The 17940-nt window shown below is 39.3% G+C and overlaps 1 protein-coding gene across 1 annotated transcript in view; it reads left to right on the forward strand.

Moving 5' to 3' along the window:
- NELL2 (neural EGFL like 2) overlaps nt 1–1433 on the forward strand; it is a 148314-nt gene extending 146881 nt beyond the window's left edge. Inside the window, exon 20 of the mRNA XM_017829184.1 lies at nt 624–1433. Within this exon, the coding sequence (XP_017684673.1) occupies nt 624–674 (51 nt within the window). The 3' untranslated portion in view covers nt 675–1433. The remainder of the gene's footprint in view (nt 1–623) is intronic.
- Nucleotides 1434–17940: the final 16507 nt, after the last annotated feature.

Here is a 17940-nt window from a genome sequence, read left to right on the forward strand (position 1 = left end):
TAGTCAATTAAATGTACTTGGAGTAATTTATAAATAATACTCAGCTTTTATTTGTATTGTAAGAATCAGACTTAAAAAAAGAAATATTGGAGGTGCAGAAAATTATTTCTCAGGTACTTTAATGATGTCCATGGGCAATCTGTTCCCTTAATTGCTAATATTCTCAGAAGAATGTCTGGACTATCAGGAAAAAGTTTATGGATTAATGTTTGCTGGTGTTACAGCCAGGATGTATTGACTTGAAGCATTCAGGGCTAAATAAAGCCCAGAGTCACTTCTGCCTGATCTGAATAAAACTCCCAAGTGCCCTATCTTGTTCAAAAGCTTTATGTACTTGAGCAGATGCCTGATACCTTTATGCTGGGAGCATTTCTTCCACTGATCCCAGCTTCTTTCAGTTTGACTGTTGTAGCTCTGGGACACAGACCATGGCAAACCAAGTAATTAGAAGAATCATAATAGCCTGTTCCCCTGGGCAACATGATGACAATGTCATGGATCTGATCCAAGTCTGTATATTCAAATCTGATGAGTGTTTGCAAACAGCTGAGATTGTTAAATTTACTTGTTTTGTACAAAATGCAAATTGTTGCAATTCTTCTTTCTGTTTTTCTGTTCTTTAGAATGGCCACGTCTGTTGCTCAGTGGATCCACAGTGCCTTCAGGAACTGTGACACCAACAACCATCTCTCACAAGCAGTTTCTGGTTAAAGAATTTTCCTTCACAGAAATAGACCTTTAGACCAAAAATTGTTCAAAATTAAAACTAAAACTAGGTTGGTTTTGTCTATCTGAAGTGCAGATATGTGATGAACTCAGTTACCTGAATCAGAGTGAAATCTTTGGGACTCAAGACAAGCTCAGATGTGTAAACCCTTGTTTGAGGTTAGGCCCAAATCTTCTGGCTATTTGTCTGTCTGGCATCCTTGTGCAGAATGTTTAGGTTAGTGTAAAGTGACACATTGTAATGCTGTACATAATGATGTCAAGATCCAAAATCAACTAGGAGCTCTTACAGGGTCTTCTGAAGCTTTGAGAGTCCAACACTTGACCAGAATGCAGCAGTTTTACCTAATCATATTTGGAACTGCACAAATGTGTTTGATTGCTTACTGCAGAACTTAGCAGATGTTTGACTAAAAGGATGAAGCCTTCAGGAATAAAGAACCTAGCAGCTAAGATGTGATATGTACAGTATGTGCGCTGGAAAAAAAAAAAAAAAAGATAGAAGTTATTGTTAAAAAAAAAGAACAAAAAAAAAACCAACAAAAAAGAAAACCCGTGATGCACAGGCATGGCTTCTTATTGTTTTCTGATGGGAAAAGTCATCAATATTTCCTTGTTTTACTGCACTTACTATTATTTCTTGATTGACTTTGTTCAGTATAAGCTCGTTATTGTGCAAATTTAAATAAATATTTCTCTTACCTTAAGTTTCTGTTTGTTCTGTCTTACCTTTTCAAGGATATAATTTTCATGTATGCTGTTAATTTGTCTCCTTTGCAAGCATTCCTGGGCATCTGGACAATACAGGTGACATATTGCCTGTCTAGTTCCTCTACATATGGAAGCTTATGCCCAGCACAGGCTTATGCCTGTTATGTCTTATCTTTGTTAAGACATGCATAAGCAAGTTCATGCATCTGAGTCATTACAGTGGATTGAACAGCAAATTCACGTACTTAAAGATCAGACCCTGTGTGCCAGCAGGATGTTGTCACCCACAGTCAGTAGAGACCATTCACATGTGACTTACATCTGTTCAGATTTACAGGGGATCTTCTCCAAATTCCTCCTCTCTCCAGCTGCCATGGGTTGGTTTGTTTTCTGTAAGCTCTGCAGCTGTTTTTATTGTTTGTGCGAAGCTTAATGCATGGGGATTACTTCAATATGCAAACCTGATTTTCACTAGTGTTCTGTTGGGGCACTAAATAAAAGAGGTTATGTGACCAAAACTATGTTATTCTGAAAGAGAAATAAAAATAAAGCAATGCTTACAAATTCCCTGAAAAGGCTGAATTTGTAAGGAATGTATCATGAACAGTGGAGGCAAAGAGGAGAGAAGAAAACTGCCCAAGATAACAGCATTGTTTAAAAACTGCTTTAGTAGTCATGTTCTTTTCAAAGTGCCTTGCTGCTCTTCAGCATCTCCCTGACCAGTTCAGTAGGCTGCCATGCAACCTGGACAGGCAAAACTTCCATTAATATTACCCCTGTGTATTATTAAGTTACAAGGCAAGTCCATGTATGTGGTTTTACAAAACAGAATAATTTCCTGCAAACAGATGCTACTTCACAGTGTTTTACATACAGCAAGAGATGAAAGGAATCCCGTGAACCCCCATGTATCTGGTAGATATTCCCTTGAACCCTAGTGTCTACTGAGTACTGGATGTTTTTGAACTAGGGAATGCAAGAGATGCTAGGCCACTGAATGCAAATAATACAAACAAATGCAAGAAACTAAAAATCTAAAAAAAATAAAAATGCAAAAAGAGCCCAATGGATAGTTTACATTTAACAATTAAAGTTACAAAGATTCTTAGACCAAGTAAACTCTATTCCATAAATAACAGGTATTCAAGGGTTTTTAGTGTTTTGTCGCATTCCTGGCAAGCTGCAATCACAGTTTTTAAAGAAGAGAGTTAGCTCCCTGAAAAACAAGCTGCTTTCTCTACCATGATTTCTTGCCCGCTAGTAATTGTCAGGAGGTCATGTTTTCCCCTCGGATGCTGAGACACATCTCCAGTGGATTTCAGCAGCAGCTAGATACCTGTTTCTGAGAGAAAGTTTAGCAGAAGTTTAAGAAGTTTAGCAGAAGTTTAGCGGAAGTTTAAGTGCATTTAAGAACTGCACTGCAATTTCATTCAAGAATAGGTACAAGGTAGACATAGAAAATGAATGAAGACCAGAGTTCTTTTTTTGAAAAGAGAAACAGAATCCTTGGGCTCTGGCAAAGGCTGCAGAAAGCTCTGAAGAAAAGCAGTGGAGCTGGTAGAGGCAGATATCTGCAGAAGAGTTGTAAGCATTCCTATTTTGGGTCAGTGGATAGAAAAGTTACGGGTGACACAAGTGTCTCTGCCCTAATCTGGTTCAGTGCATCCTCCGACATTGGTTTTAGACCTGTAACAAATGTGAGAACTGGAAGGAAAATTATGTCCAAATTTATTTTCTCAGTCCTTTTTCAAAGGCAGAATAATGCTGGTGTTTAATCCCAGCTTTTAATCAAAACTAAAATGGTGTATAGATGGAAAACAAACACCACTTTTCTATTGTTGCCTACCCTGACCTGAGTGTTGGAGGATCTTTCTCTTATTGTAGGTTTGTAAAGCACAGTACACTAAAAGGCTAAAAAGCACAAAATTGAGACACAAGGTAATAACCAAAACTTGAATCAAATCCTTGGAGAGACACTCAGCGTTACATGTATGTAAAGAGCAGAAGTCATACTTCTGAACAAAGCTGGAAGTCTCTGCTAAATAAAAAATGAGAATGGGTTCAGTGAATATTGTCTAATTTATCAGTGTTCAAGGTTACTAATCAGTTGGGAGACATGTCGGTGACCCTCATTTTCATTCCCTTTCACCTCTTCTTCCCCATCTGCCTCCTGTTCAGCCAAGCCAGTAATTAGTAGCTCATGTTTTTAATTTTCCTTAAAAAGTAAATTTAAATATTATTAAAAATTGATGTCTAATTTACAGGCCTAAATTATCTGTCAGACAATATAGTGCATAAAAAAAATACATTTCTGAATGATGCAGGTACATTGTGCTCTCTTACTGGCCTTTCATTATTGATGCACTGTTTGCAGTACCAGAATTCAATAACATCCATAAAGGAATTGTCACCTCTCTGCAGAGTAATTGCCCTAAGTTAATAGACCTACAGATAAAACAGCAGAGATATCTTCAGTTACAATGCTGAATTCAATGCTATGGTGAAACAGGTTGACAAAATGCAGCAGCCATTGAAAAGGGACCTGACTGGGCACCTGCAAATTTCTGGTACTCACAAATTTACCAGGTCAATAGTAGCCATTGCATTTTTATAGGATGCCTAAAAGTGTGTGTTTATGCAGGGCTGTGTGTGTTTATGGAGGGCTGTAAAAGTGCCCTCCTTAATTTCCAGCATAGGATCTTACCATTAACTCCATTGGCCTATAGCAGGTTCAGCCTCGGTCACCTCAGAGAGGAGCAATCTCATGAGCCACAGAGCCCAGATTCTGCTGACTTCAACTGCAGGATGTGTATGGGGTAGGATCTCCTCCTCCACAGATTCTCCGAAGTGAAGGAGAATGCCACTGCAGCAAATGGCAGTGCTCAACTCACATGGCCTCTCAACAGTAGGGGAGTCCCTTGATTTCTCAGATAAAAATAGCAGTAGCTTTAAAGTAGGGCTCTGCTAGTTATTTTTTAATAGTGTAACTTACTTACAGGCAAATGCAGTTTAACTTGTCCCCAAACCCGTTAATAATTTAAGCTAAAACTCACTAGCTAGCTTTTGCCAACTCTATGAAGAAAATGTTTCAGAGTAATATGAGTAAGAAGATTAGAACAGCTCTGGCATCTCCTGAATGGGTAGCCTGAATGGGTAGTCTCTTTTTCAGTGTACTGGTAAAAAGCCCACTGCAGTCATGTCTTCTACCCAAGTCACCATTGTATTCACTAAGTCACAATCCTGGCTGTCTCTCCTGTTGCTATTTTGATTTCTAATTAAAAATTAAAAACATCTTGTTACTTTAGCATAGTCGTCAAATCTCTGTCCTGGGAGAAGAAACAAAGTGTACCACTGGATTTTTGATTAAGGAAAAGCATTTTAGAGAGGGCCTGAAAAGAAAAAGACAATGTTAAAAACTGTTTCTCAGATCTCTGAGGCTGTTTAACAGCCATGTGAAGGGGCACTAGCATGTTACTGTATTTACTTTTTTCCTTTTGTCAGTAAGATGCTAATGCAAAATGATAAAAACAAAAAATCAATTGTTGAAATCACTTATTCACCTAGGTCTGCATTAATCAGTATTTTCTTATTGCCAGAGTTTACTTAGCCTGGAAAATACCAAACAGGCATTGTTTACAATAGCAGGAGATTTGCAACCCTATATTGTACTAACCTGTTCACAGATTATTTATGTAACTTGAAACTTTAACTACTACAAACCATAACAATCTGTTGATCTCATATATTTCAGCTATAAGAGAGCCAAACTCAATAACTGTGCTTCATCCTAAAATTTGTTTTTTCAGTAATCTCATTTTAGGCTTCAAATGTAACTCCCAGTATGTCATTTATGTATCAGCAGTATTGCTTGGAACCATAAAATAAAACTCTTAAAGGGCTTATTTTATGACTGAGTCATACCTGAAAACCAGAATAACTAGAACTGCATCACCACAGGTAGAGCATCTGTCTAAATGGAACAACAGAAAAAAAGTAAAGACTTGGGTACAATTTTGTGTTGGGGAGGGAAGACAATTTCATGGAGAGGAGAGGGGACAAAATAGAAAAAAAAAAACCCAGCAAACCCACTCATGCTAACTCGGTCCTGCCCCTCTTTTAATGCCTGCTGATCTGAACAAGAAGAGGGATGCATCCTTTGCATGGTTACCTTAGTTTTTACAAGAAGTTCCTCATCTGTTGCTGCTTTTGGATATTTCATCTGAGTGAACCACAGCTGTTTTCAGTTTAGTTTCTTAGTGCCTTTGGTGAAAATGTAAAAAATGCCTAGGACCATCACAAAGCAGGTTGGGACTGGCCCCCTTTGAAGCAGGCACTGTACCACAGCTGGAGCATCCTTCCCCAAGGCAAGCTTGCAGGCACCAGTCCAGCAGGAGAGGGGGGAGCACCATCTACCTAAAGGTGTAGTCCTAAATGTGCAGTGCTGCTATTTTATTCGCTGTGTATGGTTGGGTCCTCCATAAGCTGTGACAGAATGACCCAACTTTCCAAGGCAAAAATCTTGTTTGCCTTATTCCCGCTGGCCGTGAACAAAATGTGAGTGCTCACTAACACACCTCAAAATGCAGTTCTCTCACAGCTTTGGTGTTTCATGATCACATGGCTCTGCAGAAGTTACCCAAGTCAGCTGAGACCAAGCCCCATCCCATGGCTAGCTTTCCCTCTGCAGGACTTCTTTGGGGAGATGCCTGTGGACTCAGCTTTGCAGCTGGTGCCTACATGGCCTGGACTGGGCAGCTCCTCTTCTCCTGCCCAGCTGGGTTGGGCTGGTGAGAAATGGATATCAAAGGCAAGTTAAGGAAGGCAGTGTGAAAATTTTGCCTTGCAGACATTGCCAGTGGCCAGCTGAGTGGGTAATACTGATATTACTTAAATGATCTATTTTAAATTAGGCTAGTTTTCCATTTTAAGTTTCCATTTGGTAATAATTACATTTGATGGGCCCTGATGCTCCTTTGAAGAACACAGCAGGTGAGGAAGAAATTATTCTTTCCTCACTTGGTAAACTTGAGAGGCTGCTCAGGTTCTGTTGTCTTCAAAGGAAAAAGAAATGGAACCCAAAACCAGCCTGTGATCCTACCACAACCAGTACAACACATTAGAAAAATGCATTGCACAATGACCACAGTCCCTGCCAGCTCTGGGCAGCCTCCATCCTCAGCAGCAAAAGCACTTTCTTTTAACATCCCTGTCACACTGAGGGAAATGATGTGCTGCTCCGGCATGAATCTCATCCATGGGCACCAGTATCAGTACCTGGCAGATTACTTTCAGTGTTGACCTGTCTCAGTGCAGCACTGGTGATTTTATTCTCCCATGTCATCAAACTTTCTTACATGGAATTTTTCACTCCTTAGGCTAGAGTTCACTCATGTTGCTTTAGAGGTTTTAGCCAGCGTTAACCATCCCCTTAAAAAAATTAATTATATATATTCTCATATACATATATATAATTAATATAAATATATATTAATTATATATATAATATATAATATATTATATATAATTAATATATTATATATATTAATTATATATATTCCCATATATATAATTAATATAAAATATATATTAATTATATATATTTTATATGTTCCTAACAAACTCCTATTAATGTCATTGAATTTGGATAAATTTGTAGCCAAATTCTTACTTTAGTTCCAGTTTTTACAGTTCAGACTCTTCTGTGTTTTCCATTGTTCTGGGAATTGAACCAATCTGAGTAAGTGATTGCTGAAATTCTAATTATCTTTGTTTTCCTTTTGAATGAGGATTAAACCAAACCAAGAATCCAGTTGTGGGATTTTTTTAACAGAAGCATCTTCCAAAATCTGCCAGTTTGCACCCTTGCACTCACAGGTCTAATTTCTTGAATTGTCTTACACCAAAATTTAAAATGCTTCATCAGTTCCCAGCAAAGCTGTAGATATTCAGACATTTATACAGCCCATTTACGTGATCTTTTTATTTCTTATATAGCAAGTTTTTGTCATTCGTATAGCTTTCAAGTGATTTTTGCATGCTTCATGTATTTGAATTGCTTCTTGTGGGTAATACCCACTTGCACATAAAGCTTCTCAGCTTTTGGATTTGAATTGTTTTAGCTGTTAGAATTTAAAGTTCATCTATGAAATATATCCTTCCATACACACCTGGTCAGCAGAAGAAAATCCTACAGAGAGCTTTGGCCCAGTACAAATACTAGAGAAGGCAAACTTATGTTTGATTTAGTATTTTTAATAGTTTCTGTGTTTTATTGTGTTCTGCAGCTGCATTCCAGCAGTTTTGCATTAATCTACTTTGTAAGTATAAACCTGGATTCTGAAAAATCAATCAGTACAAGGTCAACTGCACCCATTGCCTGCAAAATAGAGAACCAGAAATTTCACTGTAACCAAAATGCTTCTCATGTTCAAAGATAAATATACAGAATGGTTTCAAGTGAATTAGGTAATAAATTTTTCCCTAGATTTAGTGAAAGCGAGATCAGGGGAAAATATAGAAGTGAATTTATATAGCGTATTTATGAAGCACTGTACTGATCTACACCAGAAAATCCTTAGAAGGCACTGACTGAATAGTGCAGATATTGGTCAGCTGTTAAAAAACTTCCTCAGGATGAAAAAGTGTCCTTGACTGAAAAACTTCTGGTGCTGAGCTTTAGACATGTTGCACGACTGATTAAAGGCACCTAAACACATTTTCAGATGATGGTGCAGAGCAGTTTAGGGAGGCTGCTGACCTCTTCTTTGCTCTAGTACAGCTGTCTTCTCTGTAGGCTTCCTTACAGTGGGTTAAGGGCAGCTACTGCGCTGTGGTTCAAGGTCTTCACATGGTCACTGCCTGTGGCTGTCTAGCCACACCCTTAGTACTGGTTTGGGTTAAATGCACCTACTTCTGATAAAATCCCCCTGTCATGGAGGCCTGGCAGCAGTAGGAGAGCTGCCACAGATGCTGCCAACTGGTAGCTTGCTGTCTTGAGGGGCTGTGACCTTCAGCCAAGGAGATACCAAACAGACATCAGGGAGTGGATCCAAGACCCAGAGAAGTCTGTGGAGACTTTTTCCTTATCTTAGGACCAAGGACCTGAAATATTTACTCACATGCTACATGAAGAAGTGCTATTAACCCATGTTTTTTTAGCATGGTTGGAGCACTTACACATCATATCTGGCACAGTGCAGACATGCTCTTCCATCACTTTCTCCACAGGGATGATGTTCAAAGAGGCTATAAATATATATAAACTTGAAAATTATGTCAACTAGAAATAAAGTTAGTCTATTTGTCTGACTGAGGCAAAAAGAAAAGAAGTCAAATCTGTTTTAAAGGTGGTCTGGTTTCTGAGAGGGAGCTTGGGTTGGTAGTGTCAGGAAGACCCTGGCTATGTCCTTTGAAATGTCCCAGAGGAAAGGATCCATTTGATAGGGGGCAGATTTTCAAAGAGTGCACAGTTAGGGGCAGCTATGCAAAAAATTACTAACACAAAGAACAAGAAAGACTCACAGACATGTAACTGAAACACCACAGATGTGAAAAGAGGGGTCCAGTTGGTCCAATTGTATGCCTTGGTGCCCCCAATTACCAAATGCAACCTGTTGGTGTATCTTCAATGGCTTAGCAAGAAGGTTACTTTCCCAGAGGTTCCCTGATAAACGTCTGCTTGCCCATTAACACAGCTAACATTTCCTAACTGCATTTAATTATACAGTCTGAGCTGATCCACATCCTATTTAGTTCATAGCAAAAGTTCAAATGGAACAAATTTTTTATCCTCTCTGTGCACTGCATATAATTTCCCTCCTTTTTGGTCAGAATTATAGCTTCAAACCCAGAAAAAAATATCCAAAACACCTGAGGCAGAAGAAAGCTCATTTACATTTATTCTGGCATAAAACTGCTTTTTAACTCTGAGTACAATTTCTTAATCACTTGCACCTTTAGCTCTGCACAGTAGTAGTTCCTCAAATCTATATTGCTTTCCTACTTGGCCTATGCTATAGTTTTACATACGTACCCCATTAAAGCAGCAAACATTTTTTCAATGTATTTAATAGAAATAGATATATAAGATCACTGGATAATGTGTATTATTAGAATTAGCTATGTTTTTGATGTGGGACTTTGTTAAACCAAAGTGGTTTAACATCATGGCCTGAATTTGTAAGGTATGTGTATATATCAGACAATGTTTAACCTGAAGAAATGAATAGAACTTGAGAATTTTTTTGCTGAAATGTTTGCTTCAATATTGTAAATTTTCAGAAAGCAGTATAATAATAATGAATAAGATGAATGTTTGATTTCAAGGGCTGCTTGGAACACGCTAGAATTACTTGCCTAAATAGAAGTTGTATTCAGCCAAGTTGTGTTGCAGTGGCATGTCTCAGTGCTCTTCTGGGATAGAGGAGCCTGGAGTATAAGACCCTTCTCTGTTTCCTTCTTCACTTGCCCAGGAAGCAAGTGCCCATCCATTACCCCCTGCACATTTCTGTGAGCAGAATTTCCTTTTTTCCCCCCTTTTTCTTTTTCCCTATGCTTCTTTTTTAATCTGATTTAAAAAAGACCTCTCTCCTCCTCGCTGAGTGCTTAGAGCCTAGCCATGCTGTCTGTAGCTTGGTTTCTTTTTTGCCCAGGACACTTGCATTCTTGGATGTCCAGTTACCATAAGGTATGTGGTAGATAAGAGGAAGGACCTACCATAAACGTACCCCCGAGTGCTGTGGTTGGGACTTTCAAATGTCCTTTAGTGGATGCCTCTGAGGAGACAGAAAGCTGAATGTCACAGACCAAGGGCCCAGTGAAAACAGGTTGTCAGCGCTCCGAACCCACACAGCTTTAGAGCTAATCAAATAACAGAATGGCAACAGATCATGCACTTGCTTATTTCATTCATGGACTGCTAAATATTTTTTTTTAAATATTGTCTTACAGGCAAATAGTAATGTTTTAATAAATAATTTTTAATTTTAAAAAATCTACATGGGATATAATCTTAGTGTCATTTTTAACTTACTAAGTAGCTTTTATTCACTGGGCCACACAGTCTTTCGTTAACATCTGTGAAGGTTCAAAAATGTTGTATCAGCCACTGAAGAACTCCCATTTTATTTCCAATCTACACTAGAAACAAATGCAGAATTACAGGGGAAGCATTAATAAAAAATTGACACTAAGACTTATTGCAAAGTGCATTTCCTAGTATGCATCAAGAGCTAACAATGTAAAAAATTCTATACAATTCATGCTTAATATAGTGTGGTTTGATTTTTCAAAAAGAACAACATACTTGACATTAGGCTTAAAATTGTCTCCATAAATAATAAACCATTTGAAAGCATTCGATGTGCAGATGAGCAGATGAGCAGAAACAATGGCATCATGGTGGCTTTTATTGTGATAGTCTCTCCCATGTTTAGGTGATAACAGGAAGGTAAGGAACCTGCTCCTCCCTTTCTGATCAAAAATGATTTACTTTGACTCGAAGATTTAAAGCCAGTGAACCCTGCAGAGGTCATGAACTTACACAGGCAGCACAAGTGACCAAGAAGGGAGCTGATTCTGCACCACAATTAAACCAAAGGACTTATTCTCTTCACTTCTATCTGAAGGAGTGCTCATCTTTCTTTGAGGGCCATTAGTGTGACAGAAGAACAAACCAAAGGCTCAGCTTGGGCAATTTTCATCCTCCATTTTCCTTTCCCTGATCGTGTTTTTCTGTGTTCCAGGTGTTTATCTGTTGAGGTTCCCGGCATTCTATGCACAATGTTTTTACTCATTAGTCTTGCATTGCTTTCATGTTCTCTGACCACTAAAACCAAACCTAACCAAACAAGTCTCTCAGGAATATTTGGAAAAGCCAACAGGGCTTTTGGTAGAGACTATACATTGCAAGAATGAGAGGAGTGGCTCATTTTCCATGTAGTGGCATGCTTTTGAGCCTCCTTCTTACCTCCCAGTTATATGCTTGTCACAGAAGGTGACAACCACTTTACTCTCCTCACTGTAGAAATCAGCCAATCAAAACTTCCATATCTTGCAGCATTTCAATTATTTATGACTCCAAACCTAGTAGAACAAATACACTTCTAGGCCTCAATCTGAAAGCTAGAGGGGAAAAAATGGCATCACAACTCAGTAGAAATGAGCAACACCAGACTGAAAAATAGAGAGAAATCCTCCTGGCACGTCCTTGCTGGACAATAAGTCATAAGGAACATAAGGCATCTGACTTTCTTTGCACGGTTGGAAGTGTTCATTTGAAACTATGCCATCCTGATATATTGTTTAATATTCTATTTGGAAGTACAGCTGAGACACATTCAAACATATGCATACCTTCCAAACAAATAGACATGTCAGACTAGATGTGCTAGACAGCTCAGCACCTAGCTCCTGCTGAAGCCTTGATAGGAGCCAAAACAAGCATCCTTTCAATGACGTCTGACCTGATCTATATACTTGGAAGATGCCTTTGACCATCTCTCAAAAGCAAGGGCTGAAGTAAGCCACTCCTGTTAAGGAGTGATGAATCCGACAGCCCCAGAGTGAGGAACTTGCCACAACTCCCTACCTCCAGATCATGAATCCATCCACGTGCCTCATTCCCAGAGACATTCCTCCTTGGCCCCCAGGCCAGGTGCCTCACTTACCAGCTCGTCTAGCTTGGTGCTGACCAGGCACAAGCACTGACAACACACTCTCATTGTGCCCTGTGTTAGCACCATGGGCACAGCATGGTCCACCCCTGGTGCTCAGCCATCGTGACTTTGGGTCTGCAGAGATGAGACTTTCATGGGCCAGTGGCCCCTGTGACATCCCAGGAGGTGCTGATCAGGGAGTTATTTGGGTTCCACAAGCTGTGGTATTCTTTGAGGGTGTGTGAGCAGCTTTTGTCATGTAACCGCACACTCCCAACCCTCCCCTATCCAAGACTGCACTAAATGACTTTTGGCTCAGAAAGACTTCGTGTTGGATCTTACATGGTTATTGCAGCTATAAGCTCTCATCAGAAGTCAGCTATAGTGAACTCTGTATTGACAAAAAATGTCACTGAAAATAAGCCAGAGAAGACGTTCTTATGAACTTCTCACTGATATACAGATTTTTTAAAGAAAAATGGAAATGCTTCAGTAGAAGGAAGCGAGTGTCAAGTTCTGTGCAGCTTTCCAGGACAGAATAGGTTGTAGCTAAAGAGTTGCACTCTTCTGAACAACAAAACAGTGTAAGGGCTATTCATCAAGGCAGTGATTGTTTTGGACACAATATTTCAGGTAAAAAAAAAGGAGCATATCTATTCCTTCTTCCTGGGAAAGCCCTCATTCTTTCTTGGTTTTGACAGGACCTACCTACAAAAAAAGGAAACCCAATTGTACAATCCAGCTAAGAAGAAGAAATGTCAGCCCTAATGCCTGTCCGCAAACCACTACTGAGTTGGTGGACATTCCTAGGGTGGTATGGGCACTGGAAGTCTCCACCTGCCTTCGTGGGACACAGACACAATCTTGACCTGTAGGGGACCTTCAAACAGGGTTTGAAGGGACTGTACATTTTCTAACTTCATTACAGGGAATGTGTGTGATGTGCCCAGGATGTACCCACAGACCCTGGTTAGGCAGCATAAGCCTCAGGATGGGGTACACAGCCCTGACCAAAAACCTCTGGGACACAGAGAAGGGGGCTGCACACATTCTCAGGTTAGTGCTGGTCAGGATTGGATTCCATCTCTCACATGTTTTCTTCACATTAGATACATGTAGAGATGATGAAGCTTGTTTCTTGTGCCTTCATTGTGAGGATTATTTATGTGAATTCCTGGGTTTGGGTTTTGCTTGTTTTATCTTCTCTCATATGATTGCAGGGTCAGGATCACTCTGCATTTATGTTTGGGGTTTTCTGGGGGAATATTGTGTAGTGTTCCCACTTTTGAACTGGCTTGCTCTGAAACTCTCCCAGAAAGCCACTCGTCAGGAACAGCATTGTGTTCTCCACTGCGCTCCAAGAAGAACGGCTCACTGCCTGCAGACTGTGGGGGCCAGGGGCAGGCAGTTCCTCCTGGGATCATGCCTTTCACTGTGGCCGTCACACTGGTGTTTTGTCCATCTCACTGGTAACAGTTTTGGAAACTGAAAAAAGACCTATTTATCCCCTTGCTTATTTAAATGCAGACAGGCTAATGTTGTGGCTATTTTAAAGTAATGGCAGTCAGCAGAACAGATGCTTAGGATATGAGTGCTGGTCTATCATTAAAAGATATGGTCTATGATTAAAGGATATTTTTCCTATGGGAAACTACAGCCCTCTGGGACTTTTTGGTTTATTAAGAAAGTTTAGAGCCACCATGTCTCTCTAGCAGAGATAAAATAATGCAAACTTGTTACTGGTGCCAAATATTGTAGCCAGCAGCATGTTGTTCTTGTTCCCACTAATGTTTCTACTACTCTGTTTTGACTCTTGTAGGTTAGTGACTTCGAGTAGAAAGAATAAAGTATCTTATGTTATTGATATTAATATTGAGATCTTAATTTCTTGCAAGTACCTATAGGTACTCTTGACTTTCCCTTGTGATTTCATAAAATAATATCATGTAATGTAATGTAATACAATATATAATAAATTATATTTTCCACTCTGATTTTCTCTTGTGCACTATTTTCTACATAACAGACCATTCTTAGATTGATGCTTAGATTGATAATTTCAAGGATACAGAAGGGATTTGGATGCATTAATTTCCTTGAAATGAGCAGCAACTGTGTTTCTAATTTAGTTGAGTGATTCTGAAATATTGCAGACTTACAACTTAGTTTTAACAAAGGAATTATTTCCTTTCAGGGAACAAATAATCTGTAACATGGGAAGCTGTAGCACTTAAGCCGGTTCCTACCTACATCAATTCTCACCAGAAGCAACCTAGCAGTGTGTGTTCTACATTTCTTTGGTTAATAATGTGAATTCAGTTGTATTTGGTAAATAGAAAGATGTGTATTGCAAAAGTTCTTCAACATTTCATTTAGAGTGTAATAAACTGTGTTGTTTGCTAGCTTTGTGGCTTCTCTAAGTTTCTGATTGTATGGTATCAGAAAAATCGATATCTCATTTCTCACATCAGCCAGATGGATAGGCCAGTCAAGGGCTTCAGCCAAGTCTTTGTGCCATTCTGACAGGGGAAAAAACATGTTTTCCCTATTTCAAGCTCTACTGTTTACAAGCAGATATTGACAGCTTTGCAGTACTTTCTCTTGGTAAGATCTATCACAGTAGAACTTAGAAGTCTTGCTGGCTCGGCTGTATTTCTTATACCTCCTCACTTGCCAAGTAAAGTTAGAAATTCTTTGGGTGGTTCTTACTTTTGCATGTTCTCACTAAATGTTGAGATTAGCCAAGGAATAAAGGAGATGTTCTGACTTGCGCTGATCCTCCCCAAAAAAAGGTGTCATGAGATTTTGGCTTACAAAAACCTGGCAACTACACTTCCATGCCTGCTGATGAAATCAGTTTCCCTGCATGACTGTATGGCAGAGCTCTTTATATCTGTTGCAAAACAAGCTGGTGAAGAACCAACTGGCAGCAGAAAAAGTGTGTTTTTTCTGCTCTGTGGATGTCATGGTGCGCATTAAAATAATGGGTAGTTTTTAATACCAGGATTAAGGAGAATACTAATATTCATATAACAAGTATCTTCAAAATTAGAAGAGAGGTGAAAAAAGATATATTTTGTAATGCATTCACTGCATTAAGAACATTAATAGTTAAAGCATTTAATTTTTACTTATATGCACAATGTATCATAATCACATCCAAGAAACAGTATTAAAAGATACTCAGACCTTGTGATTGCCAAGTGAACCATGCATTAGATGGGAATATCAAATAAGAATTATCCATTTAGGTCTGGTTGGTCATCCCACTCACAGTGCTTATTGCATATTATTTTTTCCACAGAAAGACACTGATTGTCAAAAAAAACCCAAAAACCAAAAAAAAAAACCACAACAAAAAACCCAAATTGATTTGCCCTCTATATTAACAGGGACTGAATGTATGAAAAGTCCTCCATGACAGTTTCTTTATATGTCACATCATATGTGATAGCTATGTCACTGCATATGGGGTGGTTGCGAAGTGTGCTTTAAGAAAGCTAGTGCCAGCATTTAGGCCATCTAAAGCACTATCAATAAAGCCTAATTCCCATGTAATACAAGAAATCTAAAATTCAAATGTAGCTACTCCATTTTCCACATCACCCTCAGGAGAGCTACAGAAGCAGTTCAACACCCAAAGGGAATTCGTGTGCAAATGCAGACCCTTCATGTACTACTGGAAAACAGCAGAATACAAATGAGGCCTATGCAACATTTTCATATTCATCCTCTTAAAATGCCAACCAGTCCAAGGTTTATGATGAGCCCAGAACCTCAGTCTGGGCCTTCCCTCTGCTTTGTCACATCCAGTTCCTTCAGGCTCGGAGATCTCTGTGGAAGCCAGCCCATGTGGAGATCCAGAGTGAGAATAGCCCCCCTGGGCTGAGCTTGGTTACTCTGAGGCCTTGTCAACACAACCCTACACTGCTGCGTTTTATCACAGTGCAACTCTGCAACATCAAGGGCTTGGCCCTTCATTTCCCCTTGAGTTTTTAGGTCCAAAATTTTAAACTGAGACCTGGAGGCTCAAGCCTAAGGCAATGTTCCTGTGACCCTCAGAGAATAAAACCAGGAGCAAACAATGCCACAGTATTCTCTAATGCCTACACAAAACTATGAAACATAGTGGGTGTGCATAAAGCTTCCTAAGTAACTGAAAGTTATGTGAGCCATGTTTAGGTTTACAAAACTAAATACAGTGAGGTATGAATACATTTTCCTTCCAATTTTAACTTCTGAAGTGTAGCTGATTCAGACAAAAAGCTCTGCTTTGTCTAATATCAGTTGAAAGCTTAAAAACAATGACACCTTGCATCAACATAGGCAAAGACAGAATATAATGTTCCCTATTGTACTTTTTGAAACTTACTTTTGTTAAGCATAAACTGTACTATTCCTCTGGAAATGGAATTTAAAGATCATTTTGTCAGAGACATCACAAAGTGCAAAGAAACAACATTTGCACAACTCATTTTTAGCTGGTTTAACTTCAAGGCAGAAATTGGAGTTAAGGAAGGAAAATAAACCATGACATAAAAGCAATGCTTTCTCCTTTTCTGGATGATTGCATGCTCAGATGGCTCTTAAATTCCCAGGGGATGTACAGATTGAGATGAAATATTGGTTTGGTATAACAGCAGCATGGAGATCATAGCTATAAGCTATTTTTGTAAATCATAAATCAGTGTCTGAACACCAAAGCATGGAACACTATTCAATTCATACATTATCACTAATTATAATTTTTTACTTGACAATGTATCATCACTCATGTAAATAGATATAAGCTATTTTTTTCACCCATAACCGCACAACTTGTGCACAAGGCGATGACTTCTGAAAACTGTCAAGTGTAAATCAGAAAAAGGATATTTTTGTTATTGGTAATTCTGTGCCCAGTTGAGAAACTGTTCCTTCTCACTACAGCTCAAGGGTTTGAACAGTTCTTTTCCCAAAGAGTTTATTCTTTAACAAGGCAAGGCACGCAGAGGTTCAGAGAACAAGATGCAACAGCCAAGAATTGTCCTGAATGACAGTTTCCATTCAGCATGTTAATTCAATTCTTTTTTTCCTTAAAAAAAGAACACCTGAAAACTCTGTAAGCAAGGATGGGGTACAGAGGTTCTGAGAGAGAACCCTGACAGCCTTGGAACAAGTGACTGATTAGTATGGAGGAGAGGAAAGACTAAAAGTTCGATATGCCGCTGTAACCTGTTTCCTAAACTGTTGGTTGTCTTGATCAGTTAATTTTCAGTATTTTTCAGCATGTGCCCTCATCCTCAACCTGTAGCTGAGAACATTGCCTCTGGAATTGCATTCTGCAGGGCATGTGCCAGTGGTTTTACTCTGGGCTCACAACTCATCAACTTCACAAATGTCAGCTGGCATAAGCTGCAGACATGATCCTCACTGCAGCTCTTGCTGTAGCACTCTTCACCCCTGCTCCCCTGACTGAAGATGTCTTTCTGATCTCTTATGCTGCACCCTGTTTCTTAATTTCCCATATCTATATGAATCAGAGTATGACACACTTTTTCTGTACAGGTGTCCAAGAGCATTTGAGGTCTATCTTAAGTCATTCTTACAGTGTTTAAGGGTGGGTTTTCTGGAAGCAACATGTCTTTCTTCTCAACTTCATGATTGAGCTGCAGCAGCTCCAGCTAGCTGGAATCACCCTGACATGACAAAGAGGAGCTCAGGAGACAAAATGAGCTGAGCTTTATCTCAGTTGCTCACCTTCAGCCATGTTCACCAAAGCCTCCTACATTGCAATAAAATCTTGTCAATCATCCTGCATTGGTGAGTGACACCAACACTGCCAGCAGTAGTCCAGTGCCGCCAAACA

Source organism: Lepidothrix coronata, unplaced genomic scaffold (genome assembly GCF_001604755.1).
Source record: "Lepidothrix coronata isolate B3197 unplaced genomic scaffold, Lepidothrix_coronata-1.0 Scaffold159, whole genome shotgun sequence".
Taxonomy (NCBI): Eukaryota; Metazoa; Chordata; class Aves; order Passeriformes; family Pipridae; genus Lepidothrix; species Lepidothrix coronata.